The 27646-nt window shown below is 49.6% G+C and overlaps 1 protein-coding gene across 1 annotated transcript; it reads left to right on the top strand.

Moving 5' to 3' along the window:
• Positions 1-184: 184 nt before the first annotated feature.
• SUV39H1 (suppressor of variegation 3-9 homolog 1) lies at positions 185-27143 on the top strand. Its single transcript, XM_038747999.1, has 6 exons — positions 185-198; positions 19567-19712; positions 20411-21073; positions 25224-25370; positions 25468-25597; positions 25987-27143. Exons 2-6 carry the CDS (start codon positions 19572-19574, stop codon positions 26118-26120), a joined length of 1215 nt encoding a protein of 404 aa, XP_038603927.1. The 5' UTR covers positions 185-198; positions 19567-19571; the 3' UTR covers positions 26121-27143.
• The last annotated feature ends 503 nt before the right edge of the window (positions 27144-27646 follow it).

Raw genomic sequence — 27646 nt, 5'->3', positions numbered from 1 at the left:
TCAGCGATTGGACGGCCGGCCGGCCTCCCTGCGCGGCTATTGGAGGGCCGTCCCGCCGCTCGGGCCCCTCCCGGCCCAATCGGCGGGGGTCCCGCCCTCCCTCTTCAGTGGCTCCGCCCCCTCCTGGCCGCGCAGCCTCCCTCGCGCCGGGCCGCGCGAATGTCGTTAGCGGCGGGAAAATGGCGGAAAATTTAAAAGGTGAGGCGAGCCCGGCGCGCGCGCGCGCGCGCGCGTGGCGGCGGCGCGAGATGGGGGGGGCGCGCGGCTGAGGCGACCGCGACCCCCCCCCGCGCGCGCGTGCGCGCGCCCATCGCAGGGGGGCGCGCGCGCGCGCCCGGATGCGCGTCCGTGTGGCGCCGTGCGCGGGAAGGCGGGCGGCCGTCCTGAGGCGACCCTGAGGGGGGGCGCGGCGCCCACTCTGGGAGAGACGCTGCGGCCAAAACGGTCCCCGCCGGACGTTCGTCCCCTCAGCTATCTATTGAGCGCCCCCTGCGCGCGGAGCACTGTGCTGAGCGCTCGGGCAGCCGGCCACAGGTTGAGGCCGCCCCTCCCCCCCCCCCCCCCCGACGGTCGAGGAGGGGGAGGCGGAACACGAAGTCCGTCGTGTCCCCCCCTTTGGAAGGAGTAATGGCGGAGGGGTTTGGGAAGCGCTTACTACGTGACAGGCGCTGGTCTAAGCGCTTGAGGCCCGGAGAAGTCACTTAATAATGATGGCATTCATTGATAATAATAATAATAATAATGGCATTTATTAAGCGCTTACTGTGTGCCAAGCGCTGGGGAGGTTACGAGGTGATCAGGTGGGCCCACGTGGGGCTCACAGGCTTCATCCCCATTTGGCAGGTGAGGGGACTGAGGCCAGGAGGAGTGACTTAATAATGATGGTATTTATTGATAATAATAATAATGATGGCATTTATTAAGCGCTTACTGTGTGCCAAGCACTGGGGAGGTTACGAGGTGATCAGGTGGTCCCACGTGGGGCTCACAGGCTTCATCCCCCATTTGACAGGTGAGGGGACTGAGGCCCGGAGGAGTGACTTAATAATGAGGGCATTGATTATTAATAATAATAATGATGGCATTTATTAAGCGCTTACTGTGTGCCAAGCACTGGGGAGGTTACGAGGTGATCAGGTGGTCCCATGTGGGGCTCACAGGCTTCATCCCCCATTTGACAGGTGAGGGGACTGAGGCCCGGAGGAGTCACTTAATAATGAGGGCATTGATTATTAATAATAATAATGATGGCATTTATTAAGCGCTTACTGTGTGCCAAGCACTGGGGAGGTTACGAGGTGATCAGGTGGTCCCATGTGGGGCTCACAGGCTTCATCCCCCATTTGACAGGTGAGGGGACTGAGGCCCGGAGAAGTGACTTAATAATGATGGCATTGATTATTAATAATAATAATGATGGTATTTATTAAGCGCTTACTATGTGCCAAGTACTGGTCTAAGCGCTGGGGAGGTTACGAGGTGATCAGGTGGTCCCATGTGGGGCTCACAGGCTTCATCCCCCATTTGACAGGTGAGGGGACTGAGGCCCGGAGAAGTGACTTAATAATGATGGCATTGATTAATAATAATAATGATGGCATTTGTGAAGCGCTTACTATGTGCCGAGCACTGGTCTAAGCGCTGGGGAGGTTACGAGGTGATCAGGTGGTCCCACGTGGGGCTCACAGGCTTCATCCCCATTTGGCAGGTGAGGGGACTGAGGCCCGGAGAAGTGACTTAATAATGATGGCATTGACTATTAATAATAATAATGATGACATTTATTAAGCGCTTACTGTGTGCCAAGCACTGGGGAGGTTACGAGGTGATCAGGTGGTCCCATGTGGGGCTCACAGGCTTCATCCCCATTTGACAGGTGAGGGGACTGAGGCCCGGAGAAGTGACTTAGTGATGATGGCATTGATTAATAATAATAATGATGGCATTTGTGAAGCGCTTACTATGTGACGAGCACTGGTCTAAGCGCTGGGGAGGTTATGAGGTGATCAGGTGGTCCCACGTGGGGCTCACAGGCTTCATCCCCCATTTGACAGATGAGGGGACTGAGGCCCGGAGGAGTCACTTAGTAATGATGGCCTTTATTAAGCGCTTACTATGTGCAAAGCACTGGTCTAAGCGCTGGGGAGGTTACGAGGTGATCAGGTGGTCCCATGTGGGGCTCACAGGCTTCATCCCCCATTTGACAGGTGAGGGAACTGAGGCCCGGAGAAGTGACTTAATAATGATGGCATTTATTAAGCGCTTACTGTGTGCCAAGTACTGGTCTAAGCACTGGGGAGGTTCCAAGGTGATCAGGTGGTCCCACGTGGGGCTCACAGGCTTCATCTCCATTTGACAGATGAGGGGACTGAGGCCCGGAGAAGTGACTTAATAATGAGGGCATTGATTAATAATAATAATAATGGCATTTATTAAGCGCTTACTGTGTGCCAAGCACTGGGGAGGTTACGAGGTGATCAGGTGGTCCCACGTGGGGCTCACAGTCTTCATCCCCCATTTGACAGGTGAGGGGACTGAGGCCCGGAGAAGTGACTTGATAATGATGGCATTGATTAATAATAGTAATAATGGCATTTATTAAGCGCTTACTGTGTGCCAAGCGCTGGGGAGGTTACGAGGTGATCAGGTGGTCCCACGTGGGGCTCACAGGCTTCATCCCCCATTTGACAGGTGAGGGGACTGAGGCCCGGAGGAGTCACTTAATAATGATGGCATTGATTATTAATAATAATAATGATGGCATTTATTAAGCGCTTACTGTGTGCCAAGCACTGGGGAGGTTCCGAGGTGATCAGATGGTCCCACGTGGGGCTCACAGGCTTCATCCCCATTTGACAGGTGAGGGGACTGAGGCCCGGAGGAGTGACTTAATAATGAGGGCATTGATTATTAATAATAATAATGATGGTATTTATTAAGCACTTACTATGTGCCGAGCACTGGTCTAAGAGCTGGGGAGGTTACGAGGTGATCAGATTGTCCCACGGGGGGCTCACAGTCTTCATCTCCATTTGACAGATGAGGGAACTGAGGCCCGGAGAAGTGACTTAATAATGATGACATTTATTGATGGCATTTATTAAGCGCTTATTATGTGCCAAGCACTGGTCTAAGCGCTGGGGAGGTTACGAGGTGATCAGGTGGTCCCATGTGGGGCTCACAGGCTTCATCTCCATTTGACAGTTGAGGGAACTGAGGCCCGGAGAAGTCACTTAATAATGATGAGATTTATTGATGGCATTTATTAAGCGCTTATTATGTGCCAAGTACTGGTCTAAGCGCTGGGGAGGTTACTAGGTGATCAGGTGGTCCCACGTGGGGCTCACAGGCTTCATCCCCCATTTGACAGGTGAGGGGACTGAGGCCCGGAGGAGTGACTTAATAATGATGGCATTGATTAATAATAGTAATAATGGCATTTATTAAGCGCTTACTGTGTGCCAAGCGCTGGGGAGGTTACGAGGTGATCAGGTGGTCCCACGTGGGGCTTACAGGCTTCATCCCCCATTTGACAGATGAGGGGACTGAGGCCCGGAGGAGTCACTTAATAATGATGGCATTGATTAATAATAGTAATAATGGCATTTATTAAGCGCTTACTATGTGCCAAGCACTGGGGAGGTTACGAGGTGATCAGGTGGTCCCACGTGGGGCTCACAGTCTTCATCCCCATTTGACAGATGAGGGGCCTGAGGCCCGGAGAAGTCACTTAATAATGATGGTATTGATTAATAATAACGGCATTTATTAAGCGCTTACTATGTGCCGAGCACTGGTCTAAGCGCTGGGGAGGTTACGAGGTGATCAGGTTGTCCCACGGGAGGCTCACAGTCTTCAGTTCCATTTGACAGATGAGGGGACTGAGGCCCAGAGAAGTCACTTAATAATGACGACATTTATTGATGGCATTTATTTATTAAGCGCTTATTATGTGACAAGCACTGGTCTAAGCGCTGGGGAGGTTACGAGGTGATCAGGTGGTCCCATGTGGGACTCACAGGCTTCATCCCCATTTGACAGGTGAGGGAACTGAGGCCCGGAGAAGTGACTTAATAATGATGGTATTGATTAATAATAATGGCATTTATTAAGCGCTTACTATGTGACGAGCACTGGTCTAAGCGCTGGGGAGGTTACAAGGTGATCAGGTGGTCCTATGTGGGGCTAACAGTCTTCATCCCCATTTGACAGATGAGGGAACTGAGGCCCAGAGAAGTGACTTGACCAAAGTCACACAATTGACAAGGGGCGGAGTCGGGATTAGAGTAATAATAATGATGATAATGACATTTGTTAAGCGCTGAGTATGTGACAAGCACTGGTCTAAGCACTGGGGAGGTTCCAAGGTGATCAGGTGGGCCCACGTGGGGCTCACAGTCTTCATCCCCATTTGACAGATGAGGGAGCTGAGGCCCGGAGAAGTGACTTAATAATGATGGCATTGATTAATAGTAATAATGATGATGGCATTTATTAAGCGCTTACTATGTGACAATCGCTGTTCTAAGCGCTGGGGAGGTTACAAGGTGATCAGGTGGTCCCACGTGGGGCTCACAGTCTTCATCCCCCATTTGACAGATGAGGGGACTGAGGCCCGGAGAAGTGACTTGATAATGATGGTGTTTATTGATAATAATAATAATGATGGCATTTGTTAAGCGCTTACTATGTGCCAAGTACTGGTCTAAGCGCTGGGGAGGTTACGAGGTGATCAGGTGGTCCCATGTGGGGCTCACAGGCTTCATCCCCATTTGACAGATGAGGGAACTGAGGCCCGGAGAAGTGACTTAACAATGATGGCATTTGTTAAGCGCTGTGTGACAAGCACTGTTCTAAGCGCTGGGGAGGTTACAAGGTGATCAGGTGATCCCACGTGGGGATCACGGTCTTCATCCCCATTTGACAGATGAGGGAACTGAGGCCTGGAGAAGTGACTTAATAATGATGACATTTATTGATGGCATTTATTAAGCGCTTATTATGTGCCAAGTACTGGTCTAAGTGCTGGGGAGGTTACAAGGTGATCAGGTGGTCCCATGTGGGCCTCACAGGCCTCATCCCCCATTTGACAGATGAGGGATCTGAGGCCCGGAGAAGTGACTTAATAATGATGGCATTGATTATTAATAGTAATAATGATGGTATTTATTAAGCGCTTACTATGTGGCGAGCACTGGTCTAAGCGCTGGGGAGGTTACGAGGTGATCAGGTGGTCCCACGTGGGGCTCACAGGCTTCATCCCCCATTTGACAGGTGAGGGGACTGAGGCCCAGAGAAGTGACTTAATAATGATGGTATTTATTGATAATAATAATAGTAATGGCATTTGTTAAGCGCTTACTATGTGCCAAGTACTGGTCTAAGCGCTGGGGAGGTTACGAGGTGATCAGGTGGTCCCATGTGGGGCCTCTATTTATTTTACTTGTACATTTCTATCCTACTTATTTTATTTTGTTGGTATGTTTGGTTCTGTTCTCTGTCTCCCCCTTTTAGACTGTGAGCCCACTGTTGGGTAGGGACTGTCTCTATGTGATGCCAATTTGTACTTCCCAAGCGCTTAGTACAGTGCTCTGCACATAGTAAGCGCTCAATAAATACGATTGATTGATTGATTGATTGTAACCTCCCCAGTGCTTAGACCAGTGCTTGGCACATAGTAAGCGCTTAACAAATGCCATTATCATTATTATTACCCTAATCCCGACTCCGCCCCTTGTCAATTGTGTGACTTTGGTCAAGTCACTTCTCTGTGCCTCAGTTCCCTCATCTGTCAAATGGGGATGAAGCCTGTGAGCCCCACGTGGGACCACCTGATCACCTTGTAACCTCCCCAGCGCTTAGACCAGTGCTTGTCACATAGTGCTTAATAAATGCCATCATTATTATTATTATTATTAATAAATACCATCATTATTAAGTCACTTCTCTGGGCCTCAGTTCCCTCATCTGTCAAATGGGGATGAAGACTGTGAGCCCCACATGGGACCACCTGACCACCTTGTAACCTCCCCAGCGCTTAGACCTGTACTTGGCACATAATAAGCGCTTAATAAATGCCATCAATAAATGTCATCATTATTAAGTCACTTAAGCCCTGCCCCACAGTGGGCTTGTATATATATTTGTACAGATTTATTACTCTCTTTTACTTGTACTCTCCCCCTGTTAGACTGTGAGCCCAGTGTTGGGTAGGGACTGTCTCTATATGTTGCCAACTTGTACTTCCCAAGCGCTTAGTACAGTGCTCTGCACACAGTAAGCGCTCAATAAATACGATTGATTGATTGACTGATTGTACATGTTTACTATTCTATTTATTTTGTTAATGATGTGCATTTAGCAGCGTGGCTCAGTGGAAAGAGCCCGGGCTTTGGAGTCAGAGGTCATGGGTTCGAATCCCAGCTCTGCCACTTGTCAGCTGGGTGACTTTGGGCAAGTCACTTCACTTCTCTGAGCCTCATTTAGCTCATCTGTAAAATGGGGATTAAGACTGTGAGCCCCACGTGGGACAACCTGATCACCTTGTGACCTCCCCAGTGCTTAGGACAGTGCTTTGCACATAGTAAGCGCTTAATAAATGCCATTATTACTCCCCCTTTTAGACTGTGAGCCCACTGTTGGGTAGGGACTGTCTCTATATGTTGCCAATTTGTACTTCCCAAGCGCTTAGTACAGTGCTCTGCACATAGTAAGCGCTCAATAAATACGATTGATGATGATGATGATTTAGCTTTAATTCTATTTGTTCTGATGACTTTGACACCTGTCTACATGTTTTGTTTTGTTGTCTGTCTCCCCCTTCTAAATAATAATGGCATTTGTTAAGCGCTTACTATGTGCAAAGCACTGTTCTAAGCGCTGGAATACTAATAATAACATTTGTTAAGCACTTACTATGTGCAAAGCACTGTTCTAAGCGCTGGGGGGATACAACGTGATCAGGTTGTCCCACGTGGGGCTCACAGTCAATCCCCATTTTACAGATGAGGGAACTGAGGCTCAGGGAAGTTAAGTGACTTACCCAAGGTCACACAGCAGACATGTGGCGGAGCCGGGATTCGAACCCATGTGAGCCCGTTGTTGGGTAGGGACTGTCTCTCTATGTTTCCGACTTGGACTTCCCAAGCGCTTAGTCCAGTGCTCTGCACACAGTAAGTGCTCAGTAAGTGCTCAGCTCTCTTCCTCCCTTCAAGGCCCTGCTGAGAGCTCCCCTCCTCCAGGAGGCCTTCCCAGACTGAGCCCCTTCCCTCCTCTCCCCCTCGTCCCCCTCTCCATCCCCCCATCTTACCTCCTTCCCTTCCCCACAGCACCTGTATATATGTATATATGGTTGTACATATTTATTACTCTATTTATTTATTTATTTATTTTACTTGTACATTTCTATCCTATTTATTTTATTTTGTTGGTATGTTTGGTTCTGTTCTCTGTCTCCCCCTTTTAGACTGTGAGCCCACTGTTGGGTAGGGACTGTCTCTATGTGTTGCCAATTTGTACTTCCCAAGCGCTTAGTACAGTGCTCTGCACATAGTAAGCGCTCAATAAATACGATTGATTGATTGATTGATTGATAAATACGATTGAATGAATGAATGAGTGCACATAATAAGCACTCAATAAATACCATTGATTGTCGGTCAGTATCTCTTGGATTCAGAAGCCTCATATTTCCTTTTCCTAAGGTGTTTTATATATCCTCACTTGCCCCTGACCCAATTTTTAAAATGACCTTGGGATAGGGCCTGTGATATGTGTATATACGTTTGTACGTATTTAGTTCTCTATTTTAAATAATTTGTACATATTTATTCTATTTATTTTATTTTGTTGCTATGTTTTGTTGTCTGTCTCCCCCTTCTAGACTGTGAGCCCGCTGTTGGGTAGGGACCGCCTCTAGATGTTGCCAACTTGTCCTTCCCAAGCGCTTAGTCCAGTGCTCTGCACACAGTAAGCGCTCAATAAATACGATTGAATGAGTGAATGAACGATCCCACTCCCCTAAGGGTTCCGAGATGGCAGTGACCTTGAATGATTCTCAAATGTCACAAAAATGAAACCAGAAACGTCTTGAAATGTCAAGGGGCGGCCCGGGGAGACGTGCCACATTTAAAATCTATATATTTTAAGTCGATGCCCATTCTCTATCTTTATCTTTTTTATCCTTCATGCGGAAGTGATTTGGGGAGACTTGTGTGGTGTGTGAATATGGGTTTCAAAGGCATCTGTCTCCCCTCTTTCAGGAAGCTCAGACACCACATATTCCTCCCCCGCCCCCCGTTTTTATATTTCCATCTCAAAAGATGTCCCGCCACCATACATCAGGTGAATAAAACGCCCTTTCATAGCTTAATACATCAAGTAGGGTTTCCCATAGCCCGGTGACTGGAAGGCTGTGTCTATTCAGTCAAGGCTACCATCCTAGGGCTGTTCATCCGAAGAAATCAGCCTAAAAAGCAGCACCAGAAGTGAACATTTTGAAGATTGAGCCGCGTGACACAGAGTCCATCCTGTAGTCTTTAAAACCCTTCAAGGTGATGATGACGGCATTTTTTATTAAGCGCTTACTATATGCAAAGCCTCTGGCATTACGGAGATTCATTCATTCATTCAATCATATTTATTGAGCGCTTTCTGTGTGCAGAGCACTGTACTATGCGCTTGGGAAGTACAAGTTGGCAACCTCTAGAGACGGTCCCTACCCAACAGTGGGCTCACAGTCTAGAAGGGGGAGACAGAGAACAAAACATATTGACAAAGTAAAATAAATAGAATAAATATGTACAAATAAAATAAATAAATAGAGTAATAAATATGTACAAACATATATACAGGTGCTGTGGGGAAGGGAAGGAAGTAAAGCGGGGGGGATGGAGAGGGGGTTAAAGCTAAAAATTAAAGCTAAGAATTAAAGCCATCCTAATGTATTCCAGTCAGGCAAAGTAAAATAAATAGAATAAATATGTACAAATAAAATATATGTAAAGCATATAGTAAAGGGGAGGGGAGGCAGACAACCAAACAAAACATGTAGACAGGTGTCAAAGTCATCAGAACAAATAGAATTAAAGCTAAATGCGCGTCATTAACAAAATAAATAGAATAGTAAACATGTACAAGAGCCCAGGCTTGGTTATACCTGAAGCGGTGTTGGGATTTTTGTGTTTTGTGGTTTTTTTAAAAATACATTTTTAAAAAGAGGCATGCTGAATCGGTTCCCTTTTGATCGTAGGATAGAGAGCTTCCTCTTTTATTTTCCCTTCTGGGTTGGGTGCTGGGTTAGGGACTGGAAGAGGAATAGAGCTATGCGATCTGGCCCCCAACGCTTTCACTTAGAGGACTAAGGCTGGCCAATTATTCTCACAAAGGAAGGAATGCAACAGGTTTAAATGACCTTTAGCGCTGAATAGGATAAAAACTCTCGGTTTTGGGTGTCGGACTCCAGGTGGATGATGGTAGCAAAAGACCCCAAAGGTCAAGCCCCATATTCACTCATCCAAATCTGTGTCTAAAAGGAGAATTTAAGCCTCTTCATTCTGCTGCAAGTTCAGGCCTCTGGCATTACGGAGATTCATTCATTCATTCAATCGTATTTATTGAGCGCTTACTGTGTGCAGAGCACTGTACTAAGCGCTTGGGAAGTACAAGTTGGCAACGTATAGAGACGGTCCCTACCCAACAGTGGGCTCACAGTCTAGAAGGGGGAGACAGAGAACAAAACATATTAACAAAGTAAAATAAATAGAATAAATATGTACAAATAAAATAAATAGAGTAATAAATATGTACAAACATATATACATATATACAGGTGCTGTGGGGAAGGGAAGGAAGTAAAGCGGGGGGGGATGGAGAGGGGGTTAAAGCTAAAAATTAAAGCTAAGAATTAAAGCCATCCTAATGTATTCCAGTCAGGCAAAGTAAAATAAATAGAATAAATATGTACAAATAAAATAGAGTAATAAATATGTACAAACATATATACAGGTGCTGTGGGGAGGGGAAGGAGGTAAGGTGGGGGGAATGGAGAGGGGGTTAAAGCTAAAAATTAAAGCTAAGAATTAAAGCCATCCTAATGTATCCCGGTCAGGCAAAGTAAAATAAATAGAATAAATATGTACAAATAAAATAAATAAATAGAGTAATAAATATGTACAAACATATATACATATATACAGGTGCTGTGGGGAGGGGAAGGAGGTAAGGTAGGGGGGAATGGAGAGGGGGTTAAAACTAAAAATTAAAGCTAAGAATTAAAGCCTTCCTAGTGTATTCCGGTCAGGCAAAGTAAAATAAATAGAATAAATATGTACAAATAATCAATCAATCAATCATCTTATCCCGTGGCAGCTACTGACGGGCTCACGAACATGTGAGGTGGCGGACGGGCTCGCTGATACGTGAAGCGGTGGCAGGCCATCGCCGTCGCATTGAAACTCAACCGTCAGTGATCTAGAGGTTGTGGAGGAACCAGGGGCTTCTCCACAAGATGCTCAACTCCAGCATTTGATGATGCTGATGATGGTATTTGTTAAGCGCTTACTATGTGCAAAGCACTCTTCTAAGCGCTGGGCAGGTTGCAAGGTGATCAGGTTGTCCCACGGGGGGCTCACAGTCTCCATCCCCACCTGACGGATGAGGTAACTGAGGAACAGAGAAGTGACTTGCCCAAAGTCACACAGCTGACAAGTGGCGAGGCAGGGATTCGAACCCATGACCTGTGTTTGGCGCCACTGGCTGTGAGCTCACCTGTGACCAGCGAAAGTCTCTCGGACAGCTGTCGTCTGGACTGTGAGCCCAATCAATCATTCAATCAATCAATCGTATTTATTGAGCGCTTACTGTGTGCAGAGCACTGGACTAAGCGCTTGGGAAGTACAAGTTGGCAACATGTAGAGACGGTCACTACCCAACAGTGGGCTCACAGTCTAAAAGGGGGAGACGGAGAACAGAACCAAACATACTAACAAAATAAATAGAATAGATATGGACAAGTAAAATAAATAAATAAATAAATAAATAGAGGATAAATAAATAAATAGCCCACTGTTGGGTAGGGACCGTCTCTATATGTTGCCAACTTGTACTTCCCAAGCGCTTAGTCCAGTGCTCTGCACACAGTAAGCGCTCAATAAATACGATTGATTGATTGATTGGAAGAAATTTCAGAGCTTGAGGAGCCCAGAGTCCTGCTGCTTCTCGTCTGCTGTTGGCCAGAAGAGCAGGGCATAACAGGAGCCCGAAATGTTGGCTTTGGACCCCTCCACCCGAGAACCGGGACACAACGGATACTCAGGAGCCAACTTGTACTTCCCAAGCGCTTAGCACAGTGCTCTGCACACAGTAAGCGCTCAATAAATACGATTGATTGGTTGGAAGAAATTTCAGAGCTTGAGGAGCCCAGAGTCTTGCTGCTTCTCTTCTGCCTGAGATGTTGTCTTTGGGCCCCTTCACCTGAGAGCTGGGGCGCAACGGATATTGGGGAGCCAACTTGTACTTCCCAAGCGCTTAGTACAGTGCTCTGCATACGGTAAGCGCTCAATAAATACGATTGAATGAATGAATGAATGGGGACCATTGTAGTTTAGGCATTCATTCAGCGCTTAGTACAGTGCTCTGCACAGTTAGTGCTCAATAAATACGATTGAATGAATTGAGCAGTCTGAACCAAGCACTCACCATGCTTCTCTGTGCCTGTTTCCTCACCAGTAAATAATAATGATGATGATGATGGCATTTTATTAAGCGCTTACTATGTGCAAAGCACTGTTCTAAGCGCTGGGGAGGTTACAGGGCAATCAGGTTGTCCCACGGGGGGCTCACAGTCTTCATCCCCATTTTCCAGATGAGGTAGCAGAGGTACAGAGAAGTTGTGACTTGCCCAAATTCATACAGCTGACGTTGGCAAAGCCGGGATAATAACAATAATAATGATAGCATTTATTAAGCGCTTACTATGTGCAGAGCACTGTTCTAAGCGCTGGGGAGGTTACAAGGCAAACAGGTTGTCTCACGGAGGCTCACAGCCTTCATCCCCATTTTCCAGATGAGGGAACTGAGGCCAAGAGAAGTGAAGTGACTTGCCCAAATTCATACAGCTGACAGCCAGGCCGCCCTGCCCAAGCAAAGGAGGTCCAGACAGTGGGAGAGCCGCTTCATAGCCCTGCAAGGCCAAATGTTAAATAATACCATCACAGCTATGTTAGATTGCACAGACAGGCCTGTCCTTCAGGCAATTTTCCTAAACAGTAACTGCTTTGAACATCTCATTCGGCTACTGCAGAACTGCAAGGTGTTTCAGGAGCAGTTGGATAGTCTGGCCAGATCAGCCATTCAGGCTTTGACTGCAGTGATGCACAAATCCCCTGCTGCTAAGGTGAAGCACCTACTTACCCAGCTGTATTCAATTATTTCAGTCTTGAGATGTTTACCAGGTAGCCCCTCTTGAGGGACACCTCAGTATGCAAGGTATCAGTGGAGTTTCATCACCAAAATGAATGAATTACCTGTATATATGTATATATGTCCCACTGTTGGGTAGGGACTGTATCTATATGTTGCCAATTTGTACTTCCCAAGCGCTTAGTACAGTGCTCTGCACATAGTAAGCGCTCAATAAATACAGTTGATGATGATGATGATATGTTTCTACGTATTTATTACTCTATTTATTTTACTTGTACATATCTATTCTATTTATTTTATTTTGTTAGTATGTTTGGTTTTGTTCTGTCTCCCCCTTTTAGACTGTGAGCCCACTGTTGGGTAGGGACTGTCTCTGTATGTTGCCAATTTGTACTTCCCAAGCGCTTAGTACATTGCTCCGCACATAGTAAGCGCTCAATAAATACGATTGATGATGATGATGATAATGATAGCATTTATTAAGCGCTTACTATGTGCAGAGCACTGTTCTAAGCGCTGGGGAGGTTACAAGGGGATGAGGTTGTCCCACGGGGGGCTCACAGTCTTCATCCCCATTTTACAGATGAGGGAACTGAGGCCAAGAGAAGTGAAGTGACTTGCCCGAAGTCACACAGCTGACAAGTGGTGGAGTTGGGATTTGAACCCATGACCTCTGACTCCAAAGCCCGGGCTCTTTTCCACTGAGCCGCGCTGCTTCTCATAGTGGGATTTGATGATGATGTTGATGGCATTTATTAAGCGCTTACTATGTGCAAAGCACCGTTCTAAACGCTGGGGGGGATACAAGGTGATCAGGTTGCCCCACGGGGGGCTCACAGTCTTAATCCTCATTTTCCAGATGAGGGAACTGAGGCCCAGAGAAGTGAAGTGACTTGCCCAAAGTCCCACAGCTGAGAAGTGGCGGAGTTGGGATTTGAACCCATGACCTCTGACTCCAGTAGAATGGGGCGTCGATGTTTTCTCGCCTACTTAAACTGAGCGCCCCATGTGGGACTTATCTTGGATCTACCCCAGCGCTTAGTAATAATAATAATAATAATGATGGCATTTGTTAAGCGCTTACTATGTGCAAAGCACTGTTCTAAGCGCTGGGGGGGATACAAGGTGATCAGGTTGTCCCACGGGGGGCTCACAGTTTTAATCCCCATTTTACAGATGAGGTAAATGGGGCCCAGAGAAGTTAAGTGACTTGCCCAAAGTCACACAGCTGACAATTGTCGGATCATCATCATCATCAATCGTATTTATTGAGCACTTACTATGTGCAGAGCACTGTACTAAGCGCTTGGGAAGTACAAATTGGCAACATCTAGAGACAGTCCCTACCCAACATTGGGCTCACAGTCTAAAAGGGGGAGACAGAGAACAAAACCAAACATACTAATAAAATAAATAGAATAGATATGTACAAGTAAAATAAATAAATAGAGTAATAATTTGAACCCATGACCTCTGACTCCAAAGCCCGTGCTCTTTCCACTGAGTACAGTGCAGCACAGAGAAGCGGCGTGGCTTTTAGGCCTGGGGGCCAGAGGGACCTGGGTTCTAATTCCGGCTCCGCCACCTGGCTGATGTGCGACCTTGGGCAGGTCACTTCACTTCTCTGGGCCTCAGTTACCTCATCTGAAAAATGGGGATTAAGAGTGTGAGCCCCATCTGGGACAGGAACCGTGTCCAACCCAATTAACTCATTAGCCTAATGAATTAACTCTTAACACAGTGCCTAGAACGGTGCTTAACACATAGTAAGCGCTTAACAAGTACCATTGTCGTTGTTATTACAGTGCTTGGGACTTAACAAATACCATTATCATCATCATCAGGAAGAGTTTCAGGAAGTACAAGCCCTGCTCTGTTCCCTTGAAGAGTTGCAGTCTAAAGTGGGGGGAACGAGCGCTAAGTACAGTGCTCTGCACACCGTTAAGCGCTCAATAAATACGATTGAGTGAGTGAAAACAAGCAGGAACCATCACGTAGACTAAGAGGGATGCAGTCATTCATTCAGTCGTATTTATTGAGCGCTTACTGTGTGCAGAGCACTGGACTAAGCACTTGGGAAGTACAAGTTGGCAACATATAGACAGAAACATATTCATTCAATCGTATTTATTGAGCGCTTACTGTGTGCAGAGCACTGGACTAAGCGCTTGGGAAGTCCAAATTGGCAACATATAGACAGAAACATTCATTCATTCAATCGTATTTATTGAGCGCTCACTGTGTGCAGAGCACTGGACTAAGCGCTTGGGAAGTACAAGTTGGCAACATATAGACAGAAACATATTCATTCATTCAATCGTATTTATTAAGCGCTCACTGTGTGCAGAGCACTGGACTAAGCGCTTGGGAAGTACAAGTTGGCAACATATAGACAGAAACGTATTCATTCATTCAATCGTATTTATTGAGCGCTTACTGTGTGCAGAGCACTGGACTAAGCGCTTGGGAAGTACAAGTTGGCAACATATAGACAGAAACGTATTCATTCATTCAATCGTATTTATTGAGCGCTTACTGTGTGCAACGCACTGGACTAAGCGCTTGGGAAGTACAAGTTGGCAACATATAGACAGAAACATATTCATTCACTCAATCGTATTTATTGAGCACTCACTGTGTACAGAGTACTGGACTAAGCGCTTGGGAAGTACAAGTTGGCAACATATAGACAGAAACGTATTCATTCATTCAATCGTATTTATTGAGCGCTTACCGTGTGCAGAGCACTGGACTAAGCGCTTGGGAAGTACAAGTTGGCAACATATAGACAGAAACATATTCATTCACTCAATCGTATTTATTGAGCGCTCACTGTGTGCAGAGTACTGGACTAAGCGCTTGGGAAGTACAAGTTGGCAACATATAGACAGAAACGTATTCATTCATTCAATCGTATTTATTGAGTGCTTACTGTGTGCAGAGCACTGGACTAAGCGCTTGGGAAGTCCAAATTGGCAACATATAGACAGAAACATTCATTCATTCAATCGTATTTATTGAGCGCTTACTGTGTGCAGAGCACTGGACTAAGCGCTTGGGAAGTCCAAATTGGCAACATATAGACAGAAACATTCATTCATTCAATCGTATTTATTGAGCGCTTACTGTGTGCAGAGCACTGGACTAAGCGCTTGGGAAGTCCAAATTGGCAACGTATAGAAATGGTCCCTACCCAACAGCGGGCTCACAGTCTAGAAGGGGGAGACAGACACCAAAACAAAACATATTAACAAAATGAAATAAATAGAATAGTAAATATGTGCAAGAGAATAGTACATATAATACATAGTATATATTCTGTACTGTACTGTACACAGTACATATTCTGTACATGTACAAGAGAATAGTACATATTCTGAGCCACGAGAAGCAGCGTGGCTCAGTGGAAAGAGCCCGGGCTTTGGAGTCAGAGGTCATGGGTTCAAATCCCGGCTCCGCCGATTGTCAGCTGTGTGACTATGGGCAAGTCACTTCTTCTCTGTGCCTCAGTTACCTCATCTGTAAAATGGGGATGAAGACTGTGAGCCCCCCATGGGACAAACTGATCACCTTGTAACCTCCCCAGTGCTTAGAATGGTGCTCTGCACATAGTAAGCGCTTAATAAATGCCATCGTTATTATTATTATTATCTGCTGTGTGATGTTGGGCAAGTCACCTAACCTCTCGGGGCCTAAATTTCCTCCACTGTAAATGGGGATAAGACATTTGCTCTCCCTCTTAAATTGTGAGCCCCATGCGGAACTGATCTGAATATCTTGCATCCGCCCAAGTGTTTCATGCAGATTAGATTACGGGCCCCTGGTCCGACCTGATTATGTCCTTAATACAGCGCTTGGGACCTAATAAGTGCTTAACAAATAACCACGGTTATTTATATAGTGCAGGGCTAGGCATATAATGAATGCCTGCTAAATTCATTCATTCATTCATTCAATTGTATTTATTGAGCGCTTACTGTGTGCAGAGCACTGGACTAAGCGCTTGGCAAGTACCAGTCGGCAACCGATAGAGACGGTCCCTACCCAACAATGGGCTCACAGTCTAGAAATAAATAATGATGGTATTTCTTAAGCGCTTACTATGTGCCAGGCAATGTACTTAAGCGCTGGAGTGGATACTAGCAAATGCCTTTGCTACTATTATCATAATAATAATAATAATAATAATAATAATGATGATGATGGCATTTGTTAAGCACTTACTATGTGCAAAGCACTGTTCTAAGCGCTGGGGGGGATACAAGGTGATCAGGTTGTCCCACGTGGGGCTCACAGTCATAATCCCCATTTTACAGATGAGGTCACTAGGGCTCAGAGAAGTTAAGTGACTTGCCCAAGGTCACACAGCAGACATGTGGCGGAGCTGGGATTTGAACCCATGACCTCTGACTCCAAAGCCCGGGCTCTTTCCACTGAGCCACGCTGCTTCTCGATATATTATATCACTTACTGTGTATAGGTCACTGTACTAATCAATCAATCAATTGTATGTATTGAGCACTTACTGTGTGCAGAGCACTGTACTAAGTGCTTGGGAAGTACAAGTTGGCAACATAGAGAGACGGTCCCTACCCAACAACGGGCTTCCAGTCTAGAAGGGGGAGATAGAGAACAAAACCAAACATACTAACAAAATAAAATAAATAGAATAGATATGTACAAGTAAAATAAATAGAGTAATAAATATGTACAAACATTTATACATATATACAGGTGCTGTGGGGAAGGGAAGGAGGTAAGATGGGGGCATGGAGAGGGGGATGAGGGGGAGAGGAAGGAAGGGGCTCAGTCAGGGTACTAAGTACTTAGGAACATATGGCAGACGCGACAACATCCCTACCCTCAATGAGCTTCCAGTCTAATGGTGTCGAACAGTCCTCAGTTGCCAGATGTACAACAGGTAAAAGGGTAAAACGCAGCCACAAAGGATAAAAACAGAAGTAGGTAAATAAATAATAAGATAGTCACACGGCTGTTAAAGTGGCCCATGGGGTGATATGAGCAGAAAAGTGGGGCATTGGTCAGGAATGTGCCCGGGAGGAAATGACTTAAGTATGACAATCTGTTGTGTGGCAAGAGCGATATAGCTGGAGGAGAGTCTTGGAGCCTCTGTTAGTGTTTTGCCTTTTTTTTATAATAATAATGGTATTTATTAAGCGCTTACTATGTGCAAAGCACTGTTCTAAGCACTGGGGAGGTTACAAGGTGATCAGGTTGTCCCACGGGGGGAGCTCACAGTATTAATCCCCATTTTCCAGTTGAGGTAACCGAGGCCCAGAGAAGTGAAGTGACTTGCCCAAAGCCACCCAGCTGACAATTGGCGGAGCCGGGATTTGAACCCACGACCTCTGACTCCAAAGCCCGGGCTCTTTCCATTGAGCCGCGCTGCTTCTCCGTGCTTTTCTGCTTACGTGAGACTAGGTAGCTGTTGAAAACTTTTGAAGCAGGGTGTGCCGTGCTCCCAAAGGCGTTTTAATCAATCAATCGTATTTACTGAGCGCTTACTGTGGGCAGAGCACTGTACTAAGCGCTTGGGAAGTCCAGGTTGGCAACATATAGAGACGGTCCCTACCCAACAGTGGGCTCACCGTCTAGAAGATGATTTTAAAAGACGATTCTTGCAGCCGTATGTTCTGTAGGCTCGATGAGAATTTTGTTGATATGTTTCTAGACTGTGAGCCCACTGTTGGGTAGGGACTGTCTCTATATGTTGCCAGCTTGTACTTCCCAAGCGCTTAGTACAGTGCTCTGCACACAGTAAGCGCTCAATAAATACGATTGATTGATTTTGTTTTGTTCTCCGTCTCCCCCTTCTAGACTGTGAGCCCACTGTCGGGCAGGGACCGTCTCTAGACGTTGCCAACTTGGACTTCCCAAGCGCTTTGTCCAGTGCTTAGTAAGCGCTCAATAAATACGATTGAATGAATGAATGAATGAAAGATAGAGATTTAAGGCAGATTTCTGGTCAACGATCCTGCTGTTTACCACTGACAACTGAGCCCAGCGGGACACGCAGTTAAAAGGAGTCGGGAGGACGGAGAGCCAGCAAAGCTGGCTGACGAGGAGCCGTCAGGGAAGGAAGCAGAGGACCAGGAGAGAAGTGTGGCAGTAAAGTTTTCCTCAGCCGACTTCTGATTCATCAACAGAATTCATTCATTTATTCATTGTCGTATTTATTGAGCGCTTACCGTGTGCAGAGCACTGGACTAAGCGCTTGGGAAGTCCAAGCCGGCGACATATAGGGACGGTCCCTACCCAACAGCGGGCTCACAGTCTAGAAGATCATCATCATCATCATCAATCGTATTTATTGAGCGCTTACTATGTGCAGAGCACTGTACTAAGCGCTTGGGAAGTACAAATTGGCAACATATAGAGACAGCCCCTACCCAACAGTGGGCTCACAGTCTAAAAGACTAGTCTAGAAAAAAGTCTAGAATAATGACGGATGCTTCCGGGGTTAGAGAGCGAGGAACATAGACTGTGAGCCCACTGTTGGGTAGGGACTGTCTCTATATGTTGCCAACTTGGACTTCCCAAGTGCTTAATACAGTGCTCTGCACACAGTAAGCGCTCAATAACTACGATTGATGAGGAGGAGGAGGAGGTAGGGGAAATGGCTAGAGGTGCCAACTTTTCATTCTGACCTCGGATTTTATTTTGGGGCGGCAGGGGTGATGACTGGGTGGGGGACAGGCTTCAAAGAGGTGACAGACCAGAAAGCCACCATTTGGGGTCTTCTCAGCCCTGACTGGTCCCTCGAAGATCCTTTCAGAGCCCGGGGAAGAATGAGCGAGCCTGGAGACCGGCTCCAAAAAGCCGTGGGGGCCACCCCCGGCGTGGAAGGGGGACGCCTTTGGCACTGGAAACCTTAGGAGGGAGTTAGAGCCGCGGAATAATTGGTGGGGATTACGGAAGAGGGAGGCACGTTGGGCAGATGTGAACACCGGGAGCGATATTCCGAAGGGGACGGGGTCCCAGAGCGAGGAAGCCGATTTCCGGGTTGGAGAAGCGAGTCTTGCGGGGAGCAGAAGATAGTAGGTTCTGGGGGGTAGCGGAGTGTAGCTGGCAAGTCATCGGTGGCCGTCTGAGCCCCCCGGGCACCACGCCTCCCTCCCCCAGGGTGCATGGTCTGCTGCAAATCGTCGTGGAGCCAGCTGCAGGACCTGTGCCGCCTGGAGAAGGTATCCTGCACTTCCTTGGGCATCTCCCGGAAGAACCTGTGTGACTTTGAGGTGGAATACCTGTGTGACTACAAGAAGGTCCGGGTGAGTTGGGCCCCTTCCTGCCCTCACAAACAAGCCGCCCGGGCCCGAGGGTTTGGCCGCCCCGGGAAGTCTTCTCCTGCGGGCACCGTGTGGGATGGGGGAGAGCCGGCCCCTGGTCTCGGATGGAAGTGGTGAATCAAGGTGAATCATCCCCCTTCTCCCCCTCCGCCTTACCTCCTTCCCCTCCCCACAGCACCTGTGTATATGTTTGTACGTATTTACCACTCTATTTTATTTGTACCTATTCCGTTTACTCTGTTGATACGTGTTGTTTTGTTGTCTGCCTCCCCCTTCTAGCCTGTGAGCCCGCTGTTGGGTAGGGACCGCCTCTCTATGTTGCCAACTTGGACTCCCCAAGCGCTTAGCCCGGTGCCCTGCACACAGTAAGCGCTCAGTAAATACGATTGAAAGAATGAATGAATGGTGGGGGGGCGGGGGGGGGGAGAATCCACTCGTCCCTTTGAGCCGGGTTTGCCTCGTCCCCCAGGAGCTGCCCCTCCTGAACCGCCCGCCTGAGGGGCAAGGAGAAGGGATCCGCGGCGCTCCGTGTGGGTTTGCGGGTCGAGCGGGAGGAAGCATCCCCCGGGCAGGAGGATTCCCGGCCGGGACGGGCTCCCTCGCCGAAGGTTGGGCCGCTACCGTGAGGCTCACAGCCGGTGTCCCCCCCTTCTCTCCCTCCACCCACCCGCCGCCCCCAGGAGCAGGAGTTCTACCTGGTGAAATGGCGGGGCTACCCTGACTCGGAGAGCACCTGGGAGCCGCGCAAGAACCTCAAGTGCGTGCACATCCTGAAGCAGTTTCACCAGGACCTGGAGAGGGAGGTGGTGCGGCGGCACGGCAAGCCGAAGCACCTGCGGCAGCTGGACCAGGGGCTGGCCGGCTTCCTGGTGCAGAAAGCCAAGCAGCGGCGGGCTCTGCGGCGCTGGGAGCGGGAACTGAATGCCAAGCGCAACCACCGGGGCCGCATCACGGTGGAGAACGAGGTCGACCTGGTCGGGCCGCCCCGGGACTTTGTGTACATCAACGAGTACAAGGTGGGAGAGGGCATCACCCTCAACGAGGTGGCCGTGGGCTGCGAGTGCGGCGACTGCCTGGCCGCCCCCGCCGACGGCTGCTGCCCCGGGGCCTCGCTCAACAAGTTCGCCTACAACGGCCAGGGCCAGGTGAAGCTCAAGGCCGGCATGCCCATCTACGAGTGCAATGCCCGCTGCCGCTGCGGCTACGAGTGCCCCAACCGGGTGGTGCAGAAGGGCATCCGCTACAACCTCTGCATCTTCCGCACCGCCAACGGGCGCGGCTGGGGCGTCCGGACCTTGGAGAAAATCAGGAAGAACAGTTTCGTGATGGAGTACGTGGGCGAGGTAGGACGTCCGATCCCTCGCTGTCCCTCCGGCCCGCGGGCCCGCCGCTCCCCCCCCTCCATCCCTCCTGGTGCCGACCGACCTCGGGACCGCTGCCTCTGGATGCGGGGAGTCTTCGCGAGATTGGGTGGAGGAGAGGAGTCGGGGGGGATATTCCCTTTTTTTATTTTTTCCCCTCGGGGGCCCGTGCCGGGGTCCGTGTTTCTCTCTGGGGATGCCCTGGGCTCGCGGGGGGGAAGCCGGGCTACCCAGCGGGACCAGCGGATGACGCTTGGCTGAGTCAAGGGGCAAGTTGTGAGGCGGGCGCGGAGAAGGTGGGCTCTTCTCATCATCATCAATCGTATTTATTGAGCGCTTACTATGCGCAGAGCACTGTACTAAGCGCTTGGGAAGTACAAATTGGCATCATATAGAGACAGTCCCTACCCAAAAGTGGACTCACAGTCTAAAAGGGGGAGACGGAGAACAAAACCAAACACACTGACCAAATAAAATAAAATAGAATAGATATGTACAAGTAAAACCAATAGAGTAGCAAATATGTACAGACGTATATACATGTGTTGTGGGGAAGGGGAGGAGGCAACAAGGGGCTCACAGCCTAAAAGGGTTCAATAAGTAGGTATCGATAAATACGATTGATTGATTGATAATTACGATTGAATGGACGAATGAATCCCGCAACGTCCCCAACCCGGCGCTCCCCTCCCCATCGGGCCCGGTCCATGGGGCTCCTCTTCTGACTTGAGGACGCTGGAGAGGGGAGGAGGAGGAGAAAGAGGAAGGCTTCACTAGTGGCCCTGGCCAGGTTGGGTAGGGTGAAACTAACGGCCCCGATCTCGCGGCCGCCGCTCGGCTTTCTCGGAAGGGAAGCGGAGGGAGGAGGGGGAACCATTAGCAGGGTTGGGGCCGGCTCCATTCATTCATTCATTCATTCATTCAATCGTATTTATTGAGCGCTTACTGTGTGCAGAGCACTGGACTAAGCGCTTGGGAAGTCCAAGTTGGCAACATATAATAATAATAACGTTAAGCGCTTACTATGTGCAAAGCACTGTTCTAAGCGCTGGTGGGGGGGGGCTACAAAGTGATCAGGTTGTCCCACGTGGGGCTCACAGTCTTAATCCCCATTTTACAGATGAGGCTCGGAGAAGTTAATCAATAGTATTTGTTGAGCGCTTACTGCGTGCAGAGCACTGTACTAAGCGCTTGGGAAGTCCAAGTTGGCAACGTCTAGAGACGGTCCCTACCCAACAGTGGGCTCCCAGTCTAGAAGGGGGAGACAGAGAACAAAACAAAACATATTAACAGAATAAAATAAATAGAATGAATATGTACAAGTAAAATAAATAGAGTAATAAATCCGTACAAACATATGTGCATATATACAGGTGCTGTGGGGAAGGGAAGGAGGTAAGGCGGGGGGGATGGAGAGGGAGCCCACTGTTGGGTAGGGCCTTCCCCTCCCCACAGCACCTGTATATATGTATATATGTTTGTACGGATTTATTACTCTATTTATTTAGTTTATTTGTACATATTTATTCAATTTATTTTATTTTGTTAATATGTTGAGTTTTGTTGTCTGTCTCCCCCTTCCAGACTGTGAGCCCGCTGTTGGGTAGGGACTGCCTCTATATGTTGCCAACTTGTACTTCCCAAGCGCTTAGTCCAGTGCTCTGCACACAGTAAGCGCTCAGTAAATACGATCGAATGAATGAATAAATGAATATAGAGACGGTCCCTACCCAACAGCGGGCTCACGTAGAGCCTACGAGGTCGGAAGCCCGGCTTGAAAGGGTCAGGACCCAACGTTTGCGGCTTGGACGGCTTCTCCTGCCTCGGGTGTCCCGGATTTTGGCCCGGTCTCCGTCTTAGCTGCCGACTTTCCTGGGGCAGGTCCCTCCGTGGGTGCTTGGGAACTCCTCGCTTCCCCTCCTCGCCGATGCAGCTTACCCGAGGGGCCAACGTACCAGGGAAAGTCAGCTTCCGTGACTACGAGCCTCAATCTAGAGCCCGCTGCACCGCAAGGACTGGAGGAGCGGGTGGGAAAGGGGAGGAATTGGGGAAATCGTGGCTGGAAGTGGGCCGCCGGGCTTAGTTTCATCCATGAGAGCTGGACTGGGATGGGGAGAGGGCTGTGTTGAGTTGCCCTTTCAAGTCAGTGTCCTGTGGCTTATTTAGTGACCCCCGGGACGGGGTATAAGCCAAAAATAAAAATGCCCCTCCTGCTTTGTCTCCTCTAGCAGGTTGAAAATGAGTAGCCTTTCCAGGAGAGCCCCAGGGACTCTGGGAGAGAGGGAATGGGGCAGAGGAAGGGATTGTGTCGGAGAAGCAGCGTGGCTCACTGGGAAGAGCCCGGGCTTTGGAGTCAGAGGTCGTGGGTTCGAATCCCACTCCGCCGTCAGCTGTGTGACTTTGGGCAAGTCACTTCACTTCTCAGCGCCTCAGTTCCCTCCTCTGTAAAATGGGGGTTAAGACTGTGAGCCCCCCGGGGGACAACCTGATCACCTTGTAACCTCCCCAGTGCTTAGAACAGTGCTTTGCACATAGTAAGCGCTTAATAAATGCTATCATTATTATTATTATTATGTCGGGAAGAAATCCGAGGAGGGAAAGCAAGCGTTCACTGGGACTCTTGCTTTTCCCCCCCTCTTTAGTGGGGACTTGGATTTCCAGGAACGGACCACCCGGGTGAGAGCGAGTTCCTGGTTGGGAGAGACTTTGAGGATTAGGATCTGATCCAAGAGCCAAGCTCAGCCTTTGTGTCTGTTTATTGTTGTATTGTAATCATCATCATCATCAATCGTATTTATTGAGTGCTTACTATGTGCAGAGCACTGTACTAAGCGCTTGGGAAGTACAAATTGGCAACACATAGAGACAGTCCCTACCCAACAGTGGGCTCACAGTCTAAAAGTGGGCTCACAGTCTTCTCTGGGCCTCAGTTCCCTCATCTGTAATAATAATAATAATAATAATAATAATAATAATAATAATAATAATAATGATAATAATAGCATTTGTTAAGTGCTTACTATTTGCGAAGCACTGGTCCAAGCGCTGGGAGGGATACAAGGTGATTAGGCTGTCCCACTTGGGGCTCCCAGTCTTAACCCCCACAATCTTAATAATTAATAATCATAACATTAATAATAATAATTCATAATAGTTCATTCAGTCAGTCGTATTTATAGAGCGCTTACTGTGTGCAGAGCACTGGACTAAGCACTTGGGAAGGACAAATCGGCAACAAATATAGTTCATAATAATAGTTCAGCATAATCCTTAATAATGATGGTATTTGTTCTCTCCCAAGCGCTTAGTCCAGTGCTCTGCACCCTGTAAGTGCTCACTAAATACAAGTGAATGAATGAGCAGGAGGAGGAGGCAACAAGGAAGCAGCCTGGCTCAGAGGAAAGAGCCCAGGCTTTGGAGTCAGAGGTCATGGGTTCAAATGCCGACTCCGCCAATTGTCAGCTGTGTGACTGTGGGCAAGTCACTTCACTTCTCTGGGCCTCAGTTCCCTCGTCTGTAAAATGGGGATTAAGACCGTGAGCCCCCAGTGGGACAACCTGATCGCCTTGTAACCTCCCCAGCGCTTAGAACAGTGCTTCGCACATAGTAAGCGCTCAATAAATGCCATTATTATTATTAACAATACTCTTCTTCTCGAGGGGCTGGGGACTCCATGCCCCCTCTAAAGCTGGACCTGGGATGGGGAGTATCCAAAGCCCAACTTGACCTGGATTTGGAAGGAGAGGAGGTTCTTGAGGTGGAAGGGTGGGGGGGTGAGGGGGCACTCTCAAGACCACTTTCCCTGCCCCGAGAAAAGCGTCGGCCAAGAGGGTGGGCAGGCGGGAATCGGGGGAGGCTCTCTCCTCTCTGGCTTTAGCTGTGGCACCCCATCCCACCCCCTCTGCCTGGCCTTCTCGCCCTGCTACCGACGGGAATCCCGCGTCCTATTTGCCCTGGGCGAGGAGGGCCCCTTCCTCCACCCCATCCCTTCCCCTCGGTCCTCGCCGAGCCGGGGTGAGGGGGGGAATGCTCTTCCTCTCCCTGGGGTCCCAACCGGAGGCGGGAGGGCAGCCGCCTGGCCCGCCCGGGGCTGCCCCTTTCCCTGAACTAGGCCCGGCCATGTCCCCCCCAGATCATCACATCCGAGGAGGCGGAGCGGCGGGGTCAGATCTACGACCGACAGGGCGCGACCTACCTTTTTGACCTGGACTACGTGGAGGACGTGTATACCGTGGACGCCGCGTATTACGGCAACATCTCTCACTTCGTCAACCACAGCGTACGGGCGGGGCCGGGAGGAGGACCGAGGGGTCGGGATGGGGAGCGGCCTCGGAGCCCCCGCACCTCACGCCTGCCATCTTCTCCCCCGTCCGCAGTGCGACCCCAACCTCCAGGTGTACAACGTCTTCATCGACAACCTGGACGAGCGACTGCCTCGCATCGCCTTCTTCGCCACGCGGACCATCCGGGTCGGGGAGGAGCTCACCTTCGACTACAACATGCAAGGTGCCCGGTCCCCGGAGCCCGTTTCCTAGTGCCCGAGGCCCCTGGGGAGGTGGTGGCGGGGGTGGCCGGCGGACGTCCCCCCCCGGCCCCGCCGGGGAGTTGCTAAATTGCTCCACCTGGGCGAAAAACCCTTGAAGATGGATCTCCCCCTCCCCTGCTTCCCAACAAGCCCTTGGAGCAGAGCCGGCCCGTTCAATCTGGGGGCCCCCCGGCCACGAGGAGAGAAAGGAGAACTGGCTGGGCTGGGCCGTCACCAGTGGAGGGGGGAGGATGAGGAAGGGGAGGGCGCGGGATGGTCTCCCCAAAAAGCCTGCCCCGCTGGCCTCGGCCTCCCCCCGCAGCCCCGTTCAATCTGAGCCGCTAACGACCGCCCTCTCTCCCCTCCGCAGTGGACCCCGTGGACGCCGAGAGCACCCGCATGGACTCTAACTTTGGGCTGGCCGGTCTCACCGGCTCGCCCAAGAAGCGGGTCCGGATCGAATGCAAGTGTGGCACCGAGTCTTGCCGGAAGTACCTCTTCTAGGGACCGCGGACACTTACGGCCCGGAGGGCGGGAAGGACCCCAGCTGCCCCCCCGGACTGTCCAGCTGGGGCTCTGCCCCGCCACTGAATTACTGAGAGGCCGGGAGCGGGGGTGGAACGGAGACCAGCCGGCTCGCCAAAACGCCTGCGGAGGAGACGCGCTGAGCAGAACCGGGGACCCTCGCGGAGACCTGGCTTAATCAGGGAAAAGTTGAAGCTCGGGTGGGGTAGCGGCCCTGCTTGGAGGCATCTCTTGAGGCCGGCTGTGGAGTTGGGGGCTCTCCTTGGATCACCACGGCAACGCCCAGCTGCCCTCCCCACTCAGGTTTGCGGCTGCCCCAGACCTCGCTGGGGAAGAAACCTCTGGCCTGGGATTGTCAGCCCTGCCCCAGGAGGCACTTAAAATGGCATTTTTTTCCCCCGCATTTTTAATGCTCCTTCTTCCTCTTTTGCCCACCCTGGCCACCCCTTCTCATTCCCCAAATTTCCCAGCTTCGAGAACGCCTAGTGGGACCGGGCACACGACCAAGGCCGTTGCTTCGGGACTATCTCCTCCCTTCCGGAAGGGAGGACGGCCTTCAGACTCAGGCAATTTTAGAGACAGAGCTGAGGGGGTTTTAGAAAGGACGACTCCGGGTAAATTCATCTGGGTTAGGGATGGGTGCGGCGTCACCGTGCGGGTTGGCCGTACCCCCTAGGCCTTCGGGCTTGAATGGGGTGGGCTTCAGCAGCAAGGTTCTGCTCTTAGGATAGGACCACCGTCCCCTCGTTGCTAATCCCTACAACTCTTCCGTGAGCCTCGTCTACACACCTTGTTTTTGAGGGTCTCCGTTCCAGTCCGGAAGGGCTGGGGGTGCTTGGACCCTGAGGCTTCACCAAGATGTGGTTTACGCATATCTAGCTCAACCAGGCTCCTCCTGACCTTGCCTGTTTAGAGGGAAGGATGGGAGCAGGCCGAAGACCGACCCAGGCAGACGCGCGGCTCTCTGGGCCCGATTTGGGAATAGATGCTTTTTCTATTACAGGATGGAATTGTTTCCTTACGCTGCTGATTCGGAGGAGTGGGAACTGTGCTTTTGTTCTCACGCTTGGCGCGCGCGTCAACTTCACCTCACCACTTCACGGGATACAGATCGGCTCTAGTCACGCGGTGGGAGTTGGGTGCGCTCTTCCAGCTGGGCCTGCTGCTGCACGGGTTTTGGCCCTCTTCTAGTCTAGGCGAGAGGAACGGTTTCCGTGTTCCCGTCATTCCCCCGTCCCCCTCGCTGCCGGAACACAAAAGGGTGGAACAGCGGGCGGCGGGATGGCCTCTTCTGCTAACACCACTTAACACAAACTTTATTCCCAGAGGGCAGGTGGGCTAGGGCCCAGCTTGAGAAAGTCTCACCCTCTAGCTCCGATCCACACCCTTCCCCTCTGCCGTTTCTGAGCCAACGGCCAAGTGAGTTTCAGAGAGGAAGAGTTCCCTTTCCCCGGGCTGCAGAAGTCTGAATGACCCTCGTCTAAACGTCTGCCTCTCCTCCAGGA

The sequence above is a fragment of the Tachyglossus aculeatus genome, chromosome 6, assembly GCF_015852505.1.
Source record: "Tachyglossus aculeatus isolate mTacAcu1 chromosome 6, mTacAcu1.pri, whole genome shotgun sequence".
In the NCBI taxonomy this organism is placed as follows: domain Eukaryota; kingdom Metazoa; phylum Chordata; class Mammalia; order Monotremata; family Tachyglossidae; genus Tachyglossus; species Tachyglossus aculeatus.
Note: the sequence above shows the minus strand (reverse complement) of the source record. Positions and strands in the feature narration are given on the sequence as shown.

Coding starts and splice junctions, on each gene's coding strand:
- SUV39H1 (XM_038747999.1), top strand. CDS start 19,572: ATGGTCTGCTGCAAATCGTCGTGGAGCCAGCTGCAGGACCTGTGCCGC. Junction 19,713..20,410: donor GTGACTACAAGAAGGTCCGG/GTGAGTTGGGCC, acceptor CGCCGCCCCCAG/GAGCAGGAGTTCTACCTGGT. Junction 25,598..25,986: donor CTTCGACTACAACATGCAAG/GTGCCCGGTCCC, acceptor TCCCCTCCGCAG/TGGACCCCGTGGACGCCGAG.